At 44.1% G+C, this 22049-nt stretch overlaps 1 protein-coding gene across 1 annotated transcript in view; it reads left to right on the forward strand.

The window, feature by feature from the left end:
- The window catches only part of Bace2 (beta-secretase 2), a 90267-nt gene that overhangs the window by 35662 nt on the left and 32556 nt on the right, over nt 1-22049 (forward strand). Inside the window, exons 2-4 of the mRNA XM_055614939.1 lie at nt 7913-8001; nt 17401-17617; nt 20988-21116. Of these exons, the coding sequence (XP_055470914.1) occupies nt 7913-8001; nt 17401-17617; nt 20988-21116 (435 nt within the window). The remainder of the gene's footprint in view (nt 1-7912; nt 8002-17400; nt 17618-20987; nt 21117-22049) is intronic.

The following is a 22049-nucleotide window of genomic DNA, read 5'->3' on the forward strand; positions in this document are numbered from 1 at the left end:
ACACACACACACACACACACATACACACACAAATTCTTTTTTAAATTGGGACTAGGGAGAGGGCTAGGTTGTTAAAGTCGTATGCAGGCATGAGGACCTAAGTTTGGATCCATCACGCCCACATAAAGCCCAGTGCACATTTATAACTCCAGCTCTTGGAAAGTAGTGGAGACAGGCACAGATAACCCAGCCAGCCCAGCTAAATGAAGGCACCCCAGTTCAGTGAGAGACCCTGTCACAAAAAGTAAAGCAGAAAACAATTGTGAAAGACACCAGAAGCCAGCCTCTGGCGTCCACATGTTTACCTTCATGTATGTGCACCCACATACACATGTACACACAAATATTTTGTTTGGGTTCTTGTCATTATTCCTTAAACAATATACCTGTTTTCACAGAAGGTATACTGTACTGGGTACTGTAAATATGTCAGGGATCATTGTAAGTACATGAAGCCAGGCATGGTGGTGCATGCCTTTTATCTCAGCACTCAGGAGGCAGAGGCAGGTGTATTTCTGTGAGTCCGAGATCAGCCTGATTTACGTAGTGAGTTCCAGGCCAGTTAGGGGTACACAGTGAGACCTTGTTTCTAAATAAATAAATAACAAAGTATATGGGAGGGTATGTGTGGGTCCCATGCAAGTTGTATAACATTTTATGTCAGGACTTGAGCCCCTGTGGATTTTGGTCTCTACAGAAGGTCCTGAAACCAAGTGCCGGGGGCTGGCTATAGTTGAATATTTATTTGGTGGTCATTATATGTTATTAGACATTCAGATACTATTCATATTGTAGTGTCAGAACCTGGGGCTGAGAGAAGGGAAACCAAATCAAGTGAGAGACAGAAAGTTCAATATATAAAATTCTATACCCATGTATCAAAAATAACCTTATTTCTGCATCAATATACACAATTCTATACTAATGAATTAAAAAGATTCGAGAATGGCAGTAGTTTATAGTTGGAGAGCATATTCAATAATCTACCCTTTTCTCCCATTAGTTCTATATATTTTCTATCTGATGGTCCTATATTTCCCTTTTCTTTTTATTATATTGTTTTAGTTTTTCACAATACATTCTGATCCCAGCCCCTTCTCTCTCTCCTCTCCTCCCTGTCCTATTCTCTCACCCTCTTCCTTGCTTCCTCCCTCCCCTTCAGAGTACCTTGGCCCATCAAGTCAAATCAGGCCCAAGCGAATCCTCCTCCAGTGAGGGCAGACAAGACAGCCCCCACACCACCTGCTAGGGACCCACATGGAGACCAAGCTGCCCATCAGTTGCATATGTTTCGGGGCCTAGGTCCAGTCCATGCGCGCTCTTTGGTCAGTGCTCATTATCTCTAAGCCTAGGTCACTTGCCTCGTAGGTCTTCTTGTGGACCTCTGTAGGTGTTCTTGTTCCCTTCTTGTCTGTCTATCCTACCCCACCCTTCCACAAGACTCCTCAAGCTCTGCCTAATGTTTGGCTGTGGGTCTCAGTGTCTGTTTCAATCTGCTGCTGGGTGGAGCCTCTCAGGAGACAGTTATGTTAGGCTCCTGTCAGAAAGCACAGCAGAGGACCATTAATAGTGTCAGGGGTTGGCTTTCTCCCATGGAGTGGGTCTCAGGCCAGGCCAGGCATTGGTTGGCCTTTCCCTCAATCTCTGCTCCATCTCTATCCCTGCACATCTTGTAGGCAGGGTGAATTTGGGGTTGAAGGTTTTGTGGGGGATTAGTGTCCCCCTCCCTCCACTGGGCAGTCCTGACTGCCTCAGAGGTGACCACTTCACTCTCGTGTCCCCTGCTGCTGGAAGTCTCAGCTAGAGCGAACCTCATATCCTCTCAGAAGCCTAGCCTGTTTCAGTTTCCAGCTTTTCCCAGAGATGCCCCACCCCTCAGCTTCCCTTCCCTCTCCCAGATCTCTTGCCTCTCACCCGCCACCCTAACTCTCCACTGTCTCCATACTCCATATCTGATCCCCACTCTTGTTCTCCTCCACACACCCTCTCCCACCTATTCCCTCTCTTCATCCACTTCCATATCTCCTGAATGGGAGTCAAGCAACCCCCATGGTTACTTACTCCCTCCTTGTTACTTAGCTTCTTTGGGACTGCAGACTGTAGTATGGTTATCCTGTATATGGCTAATACCCAACTTGTAAGTGAGTACCTACCATGTGTGACTTTCTGGGTCTGGGATACCTCACTCAGGATGATCTTTTCTAGTTCCATCCATTTGCCTGCAAATTTCATGGTTTCCTTGTTTTTAATGGCTGAGGAGTATTCCATTGTGTAAATGTACCACATTTTCTTTATCCATTTTTTGGTTGAAGGACATCTGTGTCTGGTTATTATGGATAAAGCTGCTATGAACATAGTTCAGCAAATGTCCTTGTTGTATACTTGAGCATCTTTTGGGTATATGCCCAGGAGTGGTATAGCTGGGTCTTGAGGTAAAACTATTCCAAATTTTCTGAGAAAGCGGCAGATTAATTTCAGAAGTAGTTGTACAAGTTTGCATTCCCACTAGCAGTGGAGGAGTGTTCCCCTTTCTCCACAATCTCTCCAGCATGTGCTGTCACTTTAGTACTTGATTTTAGCCATTCTGGTGTGTGTAAGATGGAATCTCAGAGTTGTTTTGATTTACATTTCCCTGACAAAGAAAGTTGAGCGTTTCTTTAAGTGTTTCTCAGCCATTAAAGATTCCTTTGTTGAGAATTCTTTGCTTAGCTCTACCCCATTTTTTTGTAATATCAATGTTTATTAAATACAAACAAACACAGTATTTTTATTTAACACAATAATTCAATAGACATTACTTGCTGTTAAGTATACTGATTTTATTAAAGCAATATTATGCATTTTAAAAATTTCACAAATGTCTTGTAGGCATTTTTCTTACATTCTAGAAAAGCATTCTCACAAATTAGTAAAAACTAAAAGTCACTTTTAAAAATTATTTGTATTAATTACAGTTTATTCACTTTGTATCTACCCTGTATTCCACCCTTTCTCCCTCTTCTCCACCTGTGCCCCTCCTCCAGTCCACTGATAAGGGAGGTCCTCCTCTCCTTCTCTCTGATCCTAGTCTATGTGGTCTCATCAGAAGTGGCTGCATTATCTTCCTCTGTGGCATGGTAAGGCTACTCTCCCCTCAGGATGAGGTGATCAAAGAGCCAGCCACTGAGTTCATGTCAGAGACAGTCCTTGTCCCCATTTCTATGGAACTCACTTGGACACTGAACTGCCATGGGCTACCTCTGTGTAGGAGTTCCAGGCCATCTCCATGAGTGGTCCTTGGCTGGGGTATTAGTCTCAGAAAAGACCCCTGTGCCCAGACTAAAAGTCACTTTTTTCTTCATATTTATATTCAACTCTATAACAAATTTCTTGTACATGTAATTTTCTTCATTTTCTATTCCCACTGTATTATATATATTTCCCCCAAATTCATAAAAAAATTGTCTATTCATTCCAGGTAGGACACCAATTACAAATCAAAGTCAAAATTTTATCCAAGCCTAATGGTATCAAAGCAGATGTGGAGACTCATAGCCAAACTTTGGGCAGAGTGCAGGGAAACTTATGAAAGAAGGGTGTGGGAGGAATGAAAGGCCTGGAGAGGACAGGAGCTCCACAAGGAGAGCAACAGAACCAAAAAAACTGGGCCCAGGGGTGTTTTCTGAGACTTATACTCCAACCAAGGACCATGCATGGAAATAACCTAGAACCCCTGCACAGATATAGCCCATGGCAGCTCAGTCTCTAAGTGAGTTCCCCAGTAAGGGAACAAGGACTGTCTCTGACATGAACTCAGTGGATGGCTCTTTGATCACCTCCCCCTGAGGGGGGCCCAGCCTTACCAGGCCACAGAGGAAGACAATGCAGCCAGTCCTGATGAGACCTGATAGACTAGGGTCAGATGGAAGAGGAGGAGGACCTCCTTTATCAGTGGTCTGGGGGAAGGCCATGAAAGGAGATGAGGGAGGGAGGATGGGATTGGGAGGGGATGAGGAAGGGAGCTACAACTGGGATACAAAGTGAATAAATTGTAATAAATTAAAAAATAAAAAACAACAAAAGTTTCAGTGAAAGAGTTTCTTCCTTAAAGATATAAACAAAAGCAACAAATGCTTTGCCAATCTAACAACAATGAAGAAGAAAAGACACAAAATTTAAAGATGAGATAGATAAAAAGGAGCCAGATGCCAATGAACTAATTCAGGGATTCTTTTTTTTTTTTAATCTTTTATTTTTTTTTTTATTAATTACACTTTATTCATTTTGTATCCCCCCATGAGCCCCTCCCTCCTCCCCTGCCGATCCCTCCCTCCCTCCCCTTTCTGCATGCATGCCACTCCCCAAGTCCACTGATAGGGGAGGTCCTCCTCTCCTTCTTTCTGATCTTAGTCTATCAGTTCTCATCAAAAGTGGCTGCATTGTCCTCTACTGTGGCCTGGTAAGGCTGCTCCCCCCTCAGGGGGAAGTGATCAATGAGCAGGCCAATCAGATTATGTCAGAGGCAGTCCCTCTTCCCATTACTATGGAACCCACTTGGACACTGAACTGCCATGGGCTACACCTGTGCAGGGGTTCCAGGTCATCTCCACGAATAGTCCTTGGTTGGAGTATGAGTCTCTGGGAAGTTCCCTGTGTTCAAATTATCTTGTTCTGTTGCTCTGCTTGTGGAGTTCCCGTTCCCTCCAGTTCTTACTATTTCCCACTTCTTACATAAAATTCCATTCACTCTGCCCATCAGTTGGCCATCAGGCTCAGCATCTGCTTTGACAGTCTATACTGCAGAAGCTTTCTTTGATTAAATAAAAATTTCAAAGTACTGTAAAATCTGAATGAGAAAGAAGAATTCCCAGAACATGTGATCTTCCAAACTTAAATCAAGCAAATGTAAACAATTAATAGATTCATAACAAGTAATGAGATTGAAGCAGTAATGAAACACCACTGAACCAAAAAGCCTCAATACAGAAGAATAAGGCTCTTGGATACAGAAGTAATGAAGCCAGATAAACTTAGTATCTACCCCATTTTTACATTGGATCATTTGGTTTGTTGATGTTTAAGTTCTTGAGTTCTTTATATATTTTGGATATTAGCTCTCTGTCAGATGTAGGGTTGATGAAGATCTTTTCCCAGTCTGTAGGCTGCTGTGTTGTTCTGTTGACAATGACCTTTGCTTTACAGAAGCTTTTCAGTTTCATGCGGTCCCATTTATTAATTGTTGCTCTTAGAGCCTGAGCTGTTGGTGTTCTGTTCAGGAAGTTGTCTCCTGTGCCATGAGTTCAGAGCTGATCTCCACTTTCTCTTCTAATAAATTTAGTGTGTCTGGTTTTCTGTTGAGTCTTAATATGTGTGTTTTTAGACATCCAGTTAGACAGCACCATTGGCTGAAGATGTTATCTTTTATTCCATTGTATGGTTTTGGCTTCTTTGTCAAAAAGTGTTTGTAGGTGTATGTGTTTATTTCTGGATCTTCAGTTAGATTTTTGATACACATATGTATGTTTCTATTCATTTCCAAATGTAAGGTTTACTTCCTGTTAAAAAGCTGCTATTACAAACTGTTTAGGATAATTAGCTTAGTTAATGGTTAATGGTCAATCAGACTCATGGTCATGTCAGATACATTGTAGGTTGAACAGATAGTAAATACCTAGCAATATTTGCCTATTCATACTTACTATATACAGACAGACAGACAGATGGATAGGTATGATTATCCACTGTGTAAGTATAAATGTAAATAGATGGTCCTCAAAAACTCCCGAGACCGACAGAAGATGGCATGGAAAGGTGTTTTCATTAATCTAAGGCCTTTTTGACTTGAGACATGCCATCTCCTGACAACACCAGCCTACCTCAACAAAGATGGTGAGCATCACACATCTCATTTTGGAGATAGCTGCATTAATGGCAAGCTAACTACTGGGGAGAAATGCCCCAGCTCTCTCTACGGACAATATGCTGTCCAAAATAGACAAGACTTGGTGCAGGCTGAGTTGACTGCCAAGCTCTGCCATGACAGGGTAAGCAGCAAATTCATATTTCCTGCTTTACAGTTATGTCTGCCAGACATACTGGTCCAGAAGGCTGAAGATAATGCTCCAACATAACAGAGAAAGAATGGATAAATTGTATCTGTCATCTCTTAGTTTTAGAAGATGCTTGCCTGCACTTCCTACTGAAGTAATAATTTTATTCCTTCTCAAGTCTCTGATAGGGTTGAAGACTAGATAGTTATAGTTTCACTTAGGCTTAAGCCATTTAGGATTTAAGAAAATGTTTTAAGGTCTAGAAAGATGTTTTTAAGTCGATAAATACAAGATATGACAGAGAATAATTGAGGTACGAAACTTTAGACTCACCTAGATAGACTAGGTAGTATTTTCTTCAAGGTTGCCAAACACAAATGAGCTAAACATTTTGAATGTAACTTTTACATATGGCTTTCCTGATTGTTTCGTAACTGCTTTTACTCTATGTGTTTTATTATAAACAAATGAAGTCCATATGCAAAAAACTTGTCTGCCTAATAACATTGTCTGTAGCTTGTTTAACTGGATGTTCAAACCTTTAAGACTTTAACTATTTATTCTGTGCTTGTTTCTAAAGTCTGTGTTTGTTTACTAAACAGTCGGTCCATATTTGGACTGAGCATAGATGCTGGGTGTGAAAGGGTGGATAGCACACTCCACACATGGGGAGCCGTTGTTTATTGGTGAGATGAGTCAAACAATTATCAGAGAGGAACAGCTTAGTGTCCTTAACCACTAGTAACTTAGATACTAGAGACTTAGATAGCATTCTACACCCACTAGAATGTTCAAAACAAAAAAGACAGGCCCACCAACTTTCAGAGAGGGCATGGAACAAATGAGCCCAGTGGACCATAACATATTGCCATGCATGTACAACTCAGAGGCTCAAGAACTGCTCCCTCGCTTTCTATTTAAAAGGCATCCACCCTATGACCCAGAGATTTCATTCCCAAGAGGAATAGAAACACATCCACAAGAAGACAGATGTCCAGGCAGCCAGGTGTTAGAGGCACCACAGCTGCCCATCAGAGAAGCAGAAACAAGCAATGGACTACAACCTGATGGTAGAAAGAAAAGAACAGATACTCCTCAGCATGTAGGAATCTCAAACACAGCTGGGCAGAGTAGAAGAAAACCTCATGGCTACAGCATGTTCAAGAACAGGTGAAACTCATCTGTTTTAATAGGAGACAGGAAGTGGTTCTCTCCCAGGGAAGAGGGGCAAAGAGAACACATGGGACATTTAGGGACAATCGGGGTTTTAGGGATGTCGTGGTTTGGGTGTGACACCTGCGGAGACACACCATCAGAGTTCTGGCGGGTTGGACTTTTGTTAGAGACTGGGTCTCACTGTGTGGCTTAGGCTAGCCTCCAACCCGCCATCCTCCTTCTCCTGCCTCTGTACTGCTGGGATTACAGACTTCCACCACCACTGCCTTTTCATTACACCCAAACTAGAGTTTAATAAAGCTGAAAAAGAGGCACCTGTTTCCTGGGAAAAGGAGACTGTATTGGCATTCATACTCCAAGAAATATTTGAACAAACAAGAGTTTTCCAGCCAGGGCTGAACTTGCACAAATCCCAGAAGTGACTAAGGAAGTGACCACGCTAGCGAGCGTAGTGACTTGGAATGCCCCTTTGTGTAATAGACCTGTCTGGAGGCTCCCGTGTGTCTGAGCCGATCCTGCTCAGCTCCTGTTGCAGTGATGTCTTCCTGGGCTGCACCAGTTTTTTTCATATAATTTTATGTTCTTTCCTAACAATATTTCTCCCTAAATCAGTAGATATTGGTTTTTGCCAGTCAGGAGCTGTTATGCTTGATACTTCTTCAAATAACTTGAAGCTTTCCATTTTTTTTTTCCTTAAAAAACAAAAGCTGCAGATTCTTGTGGACACGGGAAGCAGTAACTTCGCTGTGGCCGGTGCCCCGCATTCCTACATAGACTCCTACTTTGACTCTGGGAGGTAAGTGGCTTACCCACAATGTCAGGGGCTGGCTTTGGAGGCATGTCCTGGGCTGGGATCTTTGAGAACACACTGGAACAAAACTGCAAGAGGGCCATCATCTCATTCTGAAAGAACTGTATACATGTGTGCATGTTTGTGTATCTGAGCGTGTGTGTGTGTGTGTGTGTGTGTGTGTCTGTGTGTGTCTGTGTCTGTGTATCTGTGTCTCAGTAAATGAATGCGAACAATACATGCACATCAGCCCAATGTGGTGAGACACATCTGTAATTGCAGCACTCAAGAGGCAGAGGCAGGCAGATATCTGTGTGTTTGGGACTAGCGTGGTCTATAAAGGGAGTCCAGGACAGCCAAGGCTACACAGAGAAATTCTGTCTCAAATAAAACAACAACAACAACAAAACCAATACATGCACATCTCCTTCTGGGGAATTTGTTTCAGGTTCCCCTGATACCATTGGGGAAATTTGCCTTATGAAATTTCAAGTGTACCATGTTCTTTAGTACACACGAGCTGCATTTTCACAGTCTAAGAAAGTATTGCAGAGAAAGCCCACCCACGTGTGCCCACCCACGTGTGCCCACCCACGTGTGCCCCACCCACTGCATACAAGGCTCCACTGAGTGTCGGGAATGTCAGGGTCTATTTGCACAGCTGCAGAGAGGGCAATGAGTGCTTATGGCAGGTGGCACCTTACAGCATCTCAGCACAGCAGGGCCTGCCCCTCCTTCAAGGAACGCAGAGCTGCTTTCTGTATGGCTCCGCATAGTAATAAGATACCAGATTGGTAGTGCAGGCACAGCACCTGGCCAGTGATTATCTTGGAACCTAGGAGGTTAGCTGATTGTCATACTCCGAGCAAGTGTGTGGAGCTCCTGTGTGCGCTAGCAAGTTGAGTTGGGTGGGTTTTGCTGTCCTGTCCTGGTCCCACTGGTGGTTCACTCGGGCCTCTGTCTCTATACAGCCCCCTGACTCTTCTCGCATACCCTCCAGAGTTGCTCCAGATTGCTCATGTTTAACTCTATAGCCTTGGAGGAGGAGTCTTCCTGAATTCCATCTACCTAACTGTAGCCTTGCAACGTCCTGCATGAGATCAAATGCCGTGCAACTACCACATGCATAATTCTCATGAGTGTGAGATAATGCCACTATTGCATATCTGATCCAAAAAACATGCACTGTCCCCCAGACCTGATACACTCTGAGTAGCCACATGATCCTGCAAGTATTAAATTCTGCTACCGACCTCAGGCTAGTCACAACACAAATGCACCAAAAATACAGGGTATGTAAGGTGTGTGTGACACAGTGAAGTTTCATTTAGGTATTGGTCCCCTTTCCCGGGCATCTCATCATGTGTATGCAAACACTCCAGAAAGCCTGAACCTGAAACACTTCTGGGCCCAAGTATGGGGAAAATCTACACCAAGCCTGGATGACGGGCAGGAATGAGGTGATGTAGTACATCATATGAGATGCCCAATGAGAGTCATGCAGAGGATGCTGGAGGCTGCATACCACTGTGTGGATGTGGGCTCAATGGAACACAGATCCAGTGGGGGCCATTTGGGCTATTGGCTTAGACTGGTTGCTTGGTTACCATGGGTGGTTGATGGGAATTTCCAAAGTGAAGAAGAATCCTCATGAGCTTAAATAGAAAGGGTCACCTGCCTTCCATTTACATATTAGTTAATGCTCCTATGCATGTTAAATCTGCCCGTGATACTTAGGGTTAATGGCTCAGACAAATAGCTTTAACCCACATCTATGCCAGGGTACTTGAGAAAGACCTATGACAGGTAAACGTTTCTGGGTTTTAAGGGATGTCCAGCCTCTTGTGGGATTGCATCATTCCTGGCACTGGCCTACCAACAGCCCAAAACAGGGCAGCATCTTCCCTTCCAAGACCCATCCCCTTGCAGCCCAAGAAGTCTCAGCTCACAAATCTGCAGCAGGTGCACAGCCCAATTTCCCAGAGGGGCAGTAATTCCATTCCTTATCACACATCTATTAGCATAAGATTCAGTAGAAGGGGTCAGTAAAGCTGGAGCTGTCGCCATCAGGGTGATGTGGACACAGGCACATACAGTGCACTGTAAAGGCACGATCCAGCCAGGAGGCAACTATCTGGCAGCCCCTCTGCAGCCTCGTTTCCAGCTCCGTCAGGGCCAAAGCACGTTCGGACATCCTTTGACAAGACCACACAATTGTTGAAATGTGCCAGGGTGAGTAAAAGTCCTTGTTGCTGCTGTGTCCTCTGTCACTCAGTGTTAATTGGTCAACTGTAGACAGCATGGCAGCTTTCTCATGGTCCATCCCCTGTGTCTGCTGTGAGGATGAGCCATGGTTCTCATGCAGGCTCCAGCAGGACATGTTTTCTCTGCTTTGCTTTCCTCCTTGAGGTGAACTTTGTGCCCCAAGCCAGGTATGTGGGAGGTGGGCAGAAATTCCTCTTTATCCTGTTCTGGGCTTCGAAGGCTGCCTTCATCTGAATCAATACAACCTCCGGGGCTTTCCACTATTACTATGACCTCTCAGCCTTGTTCCTGCTAGGCCCACAAAAGAGCATAGACACAGCGACATACCCTCAGCATTGCCATCACAGGTCTATTTAAATAAATAAAAAGAGAAACTGCAGAGCATACCCAGGTCTAGGAAAAGCTGTCTTTTTTTTCCCCCTCTGTGCTGTCTTTGCCATTACCGCCTTCCCCTGGGTAAGGCCTGTGGAGACCAGAGAGCATTGCTTGTGTGTAGAGTCAGAAGAGACAGAATTATTATGAAGAGCATTTGCTGTCCATATAAATTATCATGTATCTAGTACTCTTGCTGATGTTGGCCATTGTGAAGTTTTTTCAGCCGCTGTATCTGATGGAAGCCAGAGCACAATCTCTTTCCTTCCGGGTCTCTGACAAAGGTGCCTCTATGGAGATGTGGGTTCTTGCCCTGTGATGTTTGAGTATTGACTTGTCCCTCTGATTTCCTTGTTATAACAAGGCTCCTAGTTGGTCATGGCAGCCTCTGATTCAAGCCCTGAGCCCTCCAATGTTCAGGTTTTGTACTTCCTGAAGCATTGTGCAGTAATTGGAGATTGGGCTCGGGGTTCTTTGAGAAGCTCTCTTTGATTTATTGAAGATGATGAGCCACTGTGAGTCATTTGTGTGGCTTGTCCCCACCATGAACCCTCCTTATGGCTGGTGAATGCCCCACTATATAACTATGCTGAAAGAAGGAAAGGGCTGCATATTTTTCAAATGCATTTTCGTTTCAGCCAGTAAAATGTCCTCCAACCAAATGGATTGGTGAAAGGTCCAATATGTACCTCATTTAACCCTATGACTCAGGAGCCTAAGTGTGCTTGTCTGATAATGTTGCCTCACTCCTGTACTCCATCTGAGGTGAAGCCCACAAAGATATTGAAGCAAGGAAACAATTCATTTTCTGCACTGATGATTACAAGTGAAATTAGGGAACCAAAGGACCATTTGGTGATGTCTTTAAGGGCACCAGAGGGACACAGATACCTTTCCATACAGTAGGGACAGGTCTTTCTTGGACAGGTTGCTTAGATAACTTTTCAAGACTATCTATGGTTGACTTGTCCATTAGGGCTGGCTTCTTTGGAAGCTGAGAACTTGAACCATCAGGTCAGGCCCAAGGCTTTCATCCATTCAGCTCTGGTGACTTCTGAAATCATTGACAAGTCATGAGGGCCAAATTACCTAGCCTACTGGTAAATGCTAAACTCTGTAATGTGCACAGAAGTCCTGTGAAGAGGCCTTTAAGAGCCTCAGCACTCCCTGGGTGGGGTGGCTTGGGAGAACCAGAGCTGACCCAAGGACTGGCCTTCAAAGTCAACAACACCTCTTCCCGTGTTCTCTTAAACCATGGGGCTTTCTCTTGAAATAAGATGGCCCAGAGTTCTGTTCTTGGCTTCAACTGATCTCTCTTCAGTTCTGCTTTCCCTGAACTCTCTTATCAGACGCAGAATGTCTGCTGAATCTTGTTCAAGTGTCTTTATTGCTGTGAGCAGACTTATTTCTGACCACCCACATCCTTGACTTTTGCCATGTCTGAGCGTCTGGAACAGAAGCCTTGCAAATGAGAAGCCCACCCAGAGTTTTCTCCTGACATGATTAGTGTGAAAAGCAAGTGAGAGCTGAAACTCAATGTCTGAAAAGTAGGCTGTTAGCAAATGAAGATATGTGATCACTTCAAAGTGCCGAAGATGATATGCTAATACCCTGCAGGGCTGCTCCTGATCCTGCCCAGGCTTCCCCTCACTGTTTCAGAGTCAGTAAAGGATCCCCAAAGAGAGTAAGCTTACAATTAGTTTTCCCACTTCTTTCAGAATTTTTTTTCTACAGGTGGCCACTGATCAAGTTAATAAATGCTAAATGAAATGAAATGAAATGAAATGAAATGAAATGAAATGAAATGAAATGAAATGAAATGAAATGAAATGAAATAAAAGTTCAGTCTCTGGCACCATCACATTCCACTAGCTGCATGTGGCCTCCATACTGGATGACAGAGACATGGATCAGCACCATCAGTAGAGCTGGTCCAGAAAACAGCATTGGACCATTTAGAACTCTGTTGTCCAGGGACCTGCAACAACACCTTTCCACATCAGGAATGCCTGTCCCCTTTTTAGGAGGCAGTCGGACTTTCAGTTTCGGGTATTCAATGGTGTCATCTATTTTCTAGAACAACCCTCAGTTTTTTAATGGTAGCTCATAGATTGAAGAAAGCAAGGAAGCCATTTGATAATTATGCTAATTGTAGCTGTTGTGTTGCAGACTGATTGGGAGCCAGGATTTTCTTTTAAATTTGTCATATATTAACCTTTCCAGAGTGTATAGGTAGTTTCAGGAAGTACAGTTCTGGCTTATCCTGGAATGTTGGGGAACCAAAATACAGAATTAAATAGCTTGGTACCGAATAATACAGCTAGTAAATGAGTGAACATGTACATGGCCCCTGGTACTGTAACTCTTACTCCCTGTCTGTTCTCTAGAAGTAGCACTGAACTATCCAGAAGTTTCCCTGTAAGGCAGCAGCAGTAGCAGGAAAACAGGAAACATGTTGTGTGGATATAACGTCACTCAGGTTTTTATTCCAAGGAACACAGTGAAGCCTAGATGAGATGAAAATAAAACACAGTTCAAATCCCAGCTTGGGGAAGCTGAAGGGGGAAGACAGCTGATTTGCTAGTTAGTTTATGGGGGCTACAAATGTAGATAGTGAGCTAAATGTGACTGGCTGCTGGTTTTTATATAAAGTTTTATTGGGACACAGCCAAACACACTTGCTTCTGTATGTTTATGGCTATTTCCTTGATATAGCACCACAGTTCTGTTATCTGCAACAGCAATTATAGCAAATGTTATAATCTAGATAGTCAAGCAAATGCTAGAATATTCCTTTGAAGATCCTTTACCACAGACAGGGTATGCTGACTCCAGTGCTAAATCAATCTGCAAGCGTTTCTGAACTTGACCTGTTGATCAAAGTAACTAAGATTTCAGTGTTTGTGTTCCTTGCTGCCTTTCATTGTAAATGTTTGTTTCCTCCTCTGTGCCTGGTACATCTGAGTTTGCGTCAACACTAAACTTGCTATTTAGTCCATCCTCAACAATTCAAGTCCCAAAGGCCTTACAGTGAACATCACATGGACAATTTCTAGTGTAATACCAGGGGCTCAGCCTGCCCCGTCTACTCCCATTTTTCTTTCTGTGGCTGCCTATCCTCAAGAGGTTTGTATAGTTTTCTCATTGCCAGGACAAAATATCCAACAATAACAAAAGCAACTAAAAGAAGGAAGGTATAGGAAGACTTCAAAGGCAACTGGCAATACTGTGTACACACTTTCTCATTGTTAGGGTCTGAGAGTTGCTGAAGAAAGACCCCAGACTCAGGTAGTATGCAAAAGTTTATTCTGCAGAAGTTTCCAGTATGCCGGGGTCACCACCTTGGCATCAGCAACAACGATGATGAGGGGAGCTCACAGCCCCTTCTAAAGCCAGTTAGGGGAATTTCAAGGACAGTTAGATCATTTTTATTCTGATTGGTGCCAGTTGGAAGCAAGGGTACTGGTGAATTGGCTAGAAGTTTAATTGGTAGTTAGGGGCTTTCTGAACTGGTTCAAACTGGTCCAAGCTGGTAGTTGAACAGCCTTGAGCAATGTTATCTTCCCCAAGCCAGATGTCCTGGCTGTTCCTGATGGGTTGCCCATTTTCTGTGTTTTTTCCCTGTAACTGGTATCTCATTTCTGAGGAATTCAGACTTAGGCCTGCTCTCCCTAACCAGAAACCAAAGACTGTCATGGAGTCAGGATAGCCAACCAGATAGATACTGAATCTGCCCTAGCTTATCTAAACATCAACCAGGCCCAATCAGAATAGATCAGCGCCATCCAAGACGGCATGGCAATAGACTCCAAACCACTCAGCCACCTTGATTGGGATTAGATAGTGTCCATGAGACTACATGACTCTGATTAGGATTGTCTGGGTCCTTGGAATTAAGTCCCATAATTATAAGCTGCAGTTCTCCTCAGCATCATATATTTCTATTCTTCTTGTAGTCAGTTTATCATGGTGATGGAGCCAGGCTGCTGGTTGATTTACACCAAGCTGGATGATTTCCTTTCAGGAAAGAAGGTTATCAGCAACAGGTTCCCAACAATGTTGATGTTAATAGTGATGGACAAAATGCAAGCCATGTAGAACTTGAAGAAATGGAGCACCTAGTGGATGATGGACTTGAAGATGAGAATGAGAAGATGTAGGTAAAGATGGCAGTGCAGATCAAAGCCAGTTAACAGCTTCAGCTTGGTCTTTTATCACCACCTTTTTTACTTCACTAATACCAGAGGGGCCTCCCCAAATTGCCAATTAGACCTGAAAAACTGTGCCAGCTGTAAAGGAGGCCCTGACTTTCTGAAAGTGGTTTAAATAACAGTGCAATTTCAAAAGAAAAAAATATATCTTTCTTTTGATGATCATGTACAGATGTCTTTTCTTTAAGTTTCTCACACATATGACTATTTCGAGCCCAAATGGACTACTCAGTCAAGTGTGCAATTTTTTTTAGGACTCTGACAGAGCATAACATAGCAATACTGGTTTTCTAGTTTTTTCCTTTCAGTTTTGTACGGTTCACCAAGCAGAAGCAACCACTGCATATCATTCTTCTTAAAGAGCTATTACACCATTGAATGGCCACAGCCAGACAGCCTGCCTTTCAGCCTGTACTTTAAATATATATATATATTTATGTGAAGCATCCTGAAAGTTTTAAACAGGAGTGAGCTCATAGTTTTTAATAAAGAAGTTTATTTACCAAAAATTTGCTAGCAGCATCTTGCCCACCCATAAAGCAATGAACTTCTCAAAAAAAAAAATCTTAATTTTGACATTTGGATAAATGATGGAAACTTTCTATTTTAAGGACTCATGTCCCGTCAGTTAGAAATAGTACTTAAAAGGAAAGGGGGAACAACTCTTTATTGGAATTAAATTATATAAAATGTTTGATGTGACAGTACTTTTATAAAATATGCTAGAGATTGCTTCCTGTATTTTTGAAATAAAAAATCAATTATGATATTAAAAAACAAAGAAAGGGTTATATTGTCTCAATATAATACAATGTGAGGCTACAGTCTGCTTCAGTGTCTTTGCCTTTGCTGTGATGAAATCTGCAGACAAAGCAACTTAAGGGAGAGAGGACAGGTGTGCTTTAGCTCACAGTCATGAGGGGAAGTCTAGGCAGCAGGAGCTTGAAGTGGCTGATCACTTCCTATCCATTGTCAAGAAGAGAGTGTTTGCTTCCTACTGTTTACTTCACCTCAATTTGTATGATCCCAGATCCGTCCTGCTCAAGGACTGCTTCCACCCCCAGGGCGCCGGTCTTCCCACTTCAGTGAACCAAATCAAGGGAATCCACCTACAGGCAAGCTCCATCTCCATGTGATTCTAGGTCTATCAGGGTGACCGTTCACACTCAGCATCATACATCACGGCAGCTGGAACATGAGGCAGCTGGTTTCCTTGCAACTGCGGGCAGGAAGCAGAGAGAGAGGAATGCTGGTGGTCATGATTTCTCTCCTAACCCTTTTTATTCTCTGGGGCCCCAGCCCATGTAACAGTGATGCCCACATTAGGAGTGGGTTTCTCAGCCTCAGTTAAACGCCTTCAGAAAAGCCATCTCAGATGGAGGTGTGTCTCCTAGCTGATTCTAAACCTGTTCTGATCAATAGTGAAGATTTACTGTCACACTTGTGCACACAGTGTTCACTTCCCGTTTCTTTTCTTGATTATAAAAGAAAACAGAGATATATTAACTTGAGTTTCTGTTGCAGAGTTAATACTAAAACTCAGTGGACTAAGACTGTGGGCAAACAGAGTCTTGGGAAATACTTGGTGACCTGACACTCCCTTAGGAACTGGGTCATTTTCATCAGGGAACCTGGCTTGAATGCTCACTGTCTTCTTTGGGTAGACTGATACAGTGTATGAATGACCTTACATGGTTAGAGACTCCAGAGCCTGACACAGGGCGTCCTCTCCCAGACAGCCTGATAGTCCACTGTCTCCTCTGAGGTATCCAACAAGTGGCCTCCTATCAGAGGTCCTCACTCTGCCTTAGCCTCCATTTGCTCTGATTCATTCGTCTTGCCTTACATTTTATGTCCTCACATGCATGCTGTCTCTCCTCATGTAGCAATCTGGAGAAGGAGGACTCCCATCTACCTCTCCATTGCCTGACTGCGCTTCTTTGACCTTGTCTAGCCTTAGGGGTACACACATTTGAAGTTCTGGTTCACATCACAGTACCCTGCCCCACAGCATGTCATCAGCTTTGTCAACTGCATTCTGAAAGCAAAATCACCTGTCAGGCAATGGGGACACAGAGAGACCTGGGCTTGGTCTTGTCACTTCACTGGACTTGTATGAATCTCGCTCCCACACAGAACTTCCTAGTCTATGACATAGCCCCTCTCTGTGTAGAGATCAAGCCCAGTAATTCTGCAAAACCAGATGGTCCAGTGTGTGCCCAGTTGTGTCCTTCAGATGATGTGGCTCAGTGAAGTGCCTGACTCCAGATAAGGCCTGTGGGTGGTTTGGCTTAAGCATGGGCCAAGACTTCAACTTCAGGGTTTCATGTCAACCTCATGGCATCCCTTCCATGTGGCATGGCAACAGTTCTCAAATTGCCCTTGCTTATGTCTGGAAAATGGTGCCTTGGTCAACATGGACGCCACTTTTGGCTGAGCACCACTTTCTATAGACTGTATAGGACTGTAAACCATGATGAGCAGCTGTGTCCCAGCTGTGGTTCAAACAGCATAGGCTTATACAGGGAGTATCACTGACCTTCCTCTTCTTCTGCAGATCCAGCACGTACCACCCAAAGGGCTTTGATGTCACTGTGAAGTATACACAGGGCAGCTGGACTGGCTTCGTTGGAGAGGATGTTGTCACCATCCCAAAAGGCTTCAACAGCTCATTCTTGGTCAATATTGCCACTATTTTTGAGTCTGAGAATTTCTTTTTGCCTGGGATTAAATGGAATGGAATTCTTGGACTTGCTTATGCTGCTTTGGCCAAGGTAAGGCAGGTCTTTCTGTTCCAGTTAATCAGACAGAACGATGAAGCTATGAAAACCAGTCATTAAAGGGTCCTGGGTTGTCCTGAGTGGTAGTTGCTAAAAATCACATAGCGAGTAGAGATGAGCATTTGCATATAAAGTTTCCAGACTTTTTTGCAGCTTAGGGTAATTCCCTTTAAGATACAATTTTAGGTGTGTGTGTGTGTGTGTGTGTGTGTGTGTGTGTGTGTGTGTGTGTAGGTGTTGAGGTCACAAAATGCAGAGAGAGCAGAGTTTGGCACCAAGTGCTTTCCTCAGTCATTTTGCACCTTGTCTTTTTGAGACTGTCTCTCAGTGAACCAGTAATTTGCCCATTCAGTTAGGCCGACTGGCCAGCAAACCCCAGAAAGCCTCCTAGCCCACTTCCTCAGTGCTGGAACTGTGTGCGTGTGTTGCTGTTTCTAGCTTTTTCACATGAATCCTGGGGAATCCCCCTCAGGTCCTCATGCTCATGTTTATACAACAAGCCCTTTACTAACTGAGCCATAGTTCCATCTCAGTTTTGTTGTTTTGTTTTTGTGTACTTAAGGTTTTTTTTTTTTTTTAGCAGAATTGTGAGTTTTGTAGATTGTGCAGTTTGTTTAGAAATGTTGATGAGAGTGGCATTAAAGGGAAAACATACCTGCAATTAAGCTCTTAGGATCATATGAAGACGAGGCCTGTGGCTGACACTGAGCTGTCAGCTGTGAATGCCAAGCTACCGTGTTGCTGTACTGTCACCTGGGGCCTCTGGGGAGACACCAGAACTGGCACATGGTCAACTGCCCTGTGAATGGCCCATGCAGAAATGGCCAGGGAGAAATGTTGCAACGTTTGATCACAAAATCAGACCTTTCCCAAGATAAGCAAGGCAGGACTGAGTCATTTCCAATTTGGTACTTGGGTCAATCTGAAGAAATAACAGTGTCTAAAAGAGAATAGGCAGTGTGGGTTCTACCCGGAGCAGTTGCCAGAAGCAGGTGGAATCACAGAAGGGCTGTACCCAGCCTTGGGAGACAGGCAGGTGGGTGTGCACTTGAGAAACACAGTAGGGATCACCTGCCCTTGTCCTGCACCACCTCAGCGGCTCAGTGGCTCAGGCCTGCACTTTGAGCCCTAGCTTACCTCAGGGAAGAATGTAACCACCAGGGGACCTGTCTGGCCCAGGACAATCCAGAAAGCATCATTCACCCACCCTGCTGCTCTGCTCCAGTCTGTTAACCATGGTGTGTATGTGAAACAGGTGGGGAGTTCCCAGCCCTTGGCGTCTCCTGGAAAAAGAACAAGGGTTACCAAGTTCTTGTCAGACCCCAGGCTATCACAAGATAGCCATCCACTCAGCTCATGTTCCTGTGAGACAGAGCCTGGGAGGCCCTTGTGTCCCATTTACACATGTGCTTGCGTCAATGAAGAAGTTTAGGATCACTTGAATGGGAGCCCCAAGCCACTCTTACCCCATTGCAGAGCCAAAACTGGCTCAAGAGCCCCTTTGTACTTGGCACTGTGGGCAGACTCCATAGATATGAAAACTGGCATGAGTCCTGGGTTCCTAAGTCCCTTCTGCTAACAGTGTGAAATCATATCTTTGAGATGTTGAAAGTGAAGGATGAGATGTTTTTAATGCCAATTATCCTGAAGAATAACCCTAAATTAAATGGAATTAATAATGTGTAAAGCCTTTGTGAGAACAGAACTGTGGGGTTTCTTGGGAGGCATCTAGACTCTCCACATGATCTTTTAATCATTTCATCCATGAAATCCCAAAGATACTGACAGTGAGCTTCAGAACTGCATCTAGAAGGACTGGCTGGGTGGCCCAGGTCATGTGTGTTATCTCTGAAACAGTGTGGCTGGCCAAAGCCTGGGGAATGGTCCTAATGTGGGTGCTCCTGGTGGGTCCCAGGTAGCCCTCCAAAGCATGCGCATCACAACCACTGGGGGCATCTTCTGCTACAGATGCCAGGCCCCACTTGTACACCTTAGAACTGGGTCCCTTGGGGTTGGTTTTGAGCAACTCTAAATTTTTTAGTCCTTGGGAGATTCTGAGGCTCAGGCCTAAGGGAAAATAGCTCATAGACTAACATGTCTGAACTACGCATGTGTTGGGTCCTTTAGCCAACAAAGACTTTAAAGGCCTCTTAAACCCAGAGCAAGTCTGTCAGGCAACAGTGATCACATCTGCCAGACAAGTGAACAAAGAACAAGTCAGGACCAGTTCCAGAATTGGCCAGACATGAAACAAGCATGCATCCTCTTCTGCTTCTCAGGAAAGGGACTATGAGTCCCCACCAGACCCCACCCACCCACAGTGGACTTTGGCTTTCAGTCTACCAAGACATACAGACCTGCAGAGAGTGCATGATGAGATGGTACTAAATTCATGGTAGGATTATAGGGGTAGAGATGGAAGGAAGAAGTGGCCAAAGAAAAATGTTTCCTATCTCATTCATAATGGAGCTTCAAATTCTCGTGGCTCCTTCAGAGTGGCCATGGGCAGGGTTTCGGCCCCCACTGCTGAGCATTACATTTGCCTGTAAAAACTGACAACCCAAGCGGGGTGTGGTGGTGCATGCCTGTAACTCCAACTATTCTCCAGGTCAAAGCAAGAGGATTGCGGAATTCAAAGGCAACCTAGGCTACACAGTAAAACTCTGTCTCAGATGAAAGCAAAAACAAAATTCTGGCAACTCATGGTAGCCAGCCCTGTGTCTTCCAGTTGTGAAAGCTTCTTCATGGCATGTGCAGTGCTAGTCTGTCCTAGTCCAAAGCTGTTTATGGAACACCCTTGACCTTGGACACTGTTGTGAAATAGAGATGTTCTTCAAACATGTAGCTCTGTTCAGGAGAGGCATCAGGAAAGGAGGTCTGCAACCTACAGTCAGTGATATCCTCGCTGTTGAAGCTTGTGATAGCTGAAGTAGCAGGGGCTGGTATATAGGTGCATAGTCCTAGTAGGTCAATGGTTATTTGTATATTGGAAGGCTGTGGTGGAGAGACATAGGAGGTAGGACTCCTAGAGTAACTGTTTTCTCTTACCCCAAGTATCTAAGCCCAGGTCAGTAACCCACTATCACAGGTCTGCACAGCTCCTCTCCTGAATTGGTGATAACCAGCTTGAAGCACCCTAATAGCTCCTGGAGATGTCATGCTTTTGTGGCAGAACCTAAATGCCAGACAGGAGGAAGCAAGGTGGGTGATCATTCCTGGTTTCAAGCATGTGTGTTGATTAACCATGAGACTCTTTAAGTAGAAAGACCAAGAATTCCAAAAGAGAGAGACGCTGACCACACCAGGTCACCCTTGTCTTCACAGTGGTCACAAAGCAGTAATTGTCTTTCCCACCTTTCTGCAGCCATCAAGCTCTCTGGAGACTTTCTTTGATTCGTTGGTGGCACAAGCAAATATTCCAGACATTTTCTCCATGCAGATGTGCGGCGCTGGATTGCCAGTAGCTGGATCTGGTACCAACGGAGGTAGTCTTGTGGGTATCTTTCAGTCTTAAGGGGATAAAAAAAAAAAAACACAAATTGATGAGGTTTCTGTTTCATTAAAAACAAATCAGAACTATTAGATACACAATCTAATTTAGGTACTGTTCAGATGCCATATAGGAAATGATTAACTGCTACTAAATATTAGGCACCATAACAGAATTTAAGGATTTAATAAACTTTGTCTTAAAACCTTTAGAAGATGAATAAAGGTCTTACCATCTACAAAAATGCTTCTCATTGCTCCTCCAAATTCCACCCCAGTTGTCTTATTGCTCTTTGAGAGTATAAAACAGCTGGCTTTCAGTAGGGACGTTTACCAGCCAGGAAGGGGTAGTGGGGAGGTGCAGCAGGTGGCCCTCCTCTAGGCCACCTCATATACACTATGATTTCATATACTTGATGGGAGACATCACCACTGTGCTCTCCTTTCCTCCACCGTCATTCCCTTCTCTTTGTTCCAACTCTGCACAGTCAAATACTACCCAATAAAGATGTTTAGAATGAAATGGATTCGGGGAAGTCTACCTCATGGGATAATGCAGGTCAAGCTTCCCTTCAGGGGAAGTCAGGGTACGGAAGAAGACAAGAAGGCCACCTCTTTGGGTTGTGTGTTTAGTCTCTGTTCTCACTGCAGCAGGATCAGCAGCAGATACTGCCTTCGGCTGATAGGCCACCTGCCCCAAGCACTTCTGTTGTCTCCTTATAAAGGGACAGGGTTGTGGCCAACATTGTTTTTGCAAACAGTGTCTTGATTAGGAAATCTTGTACTCTGTTTCCCGTATCTCTGACTTCTGAGGCAGTAAATCAATGCCAGTCAGCATGGTTAACTATTTTGCTACATCTGTCTGAGGGAACTCTCAGCATCAAGAAGCTGGAGCTGTATACCAGGGACATTAGTGGAGCATCTTTATCAGACTAGA

The sequence above is a fragment of the Psammomys obesus genome, unplaced genomic scaffold (assembly GCF_907164565.1).
Source record: "Psammomys obesus unplaced genomic scaffold, mPsaObe1.curated_primary_1811, whole genome shotgun sequence".
Taxonomy (NCBI): Eukaryota; Metazoa; Chordata; class Mammalia; order Rodentia; family Muridae; genus Psammomys; species Psammomys obesus.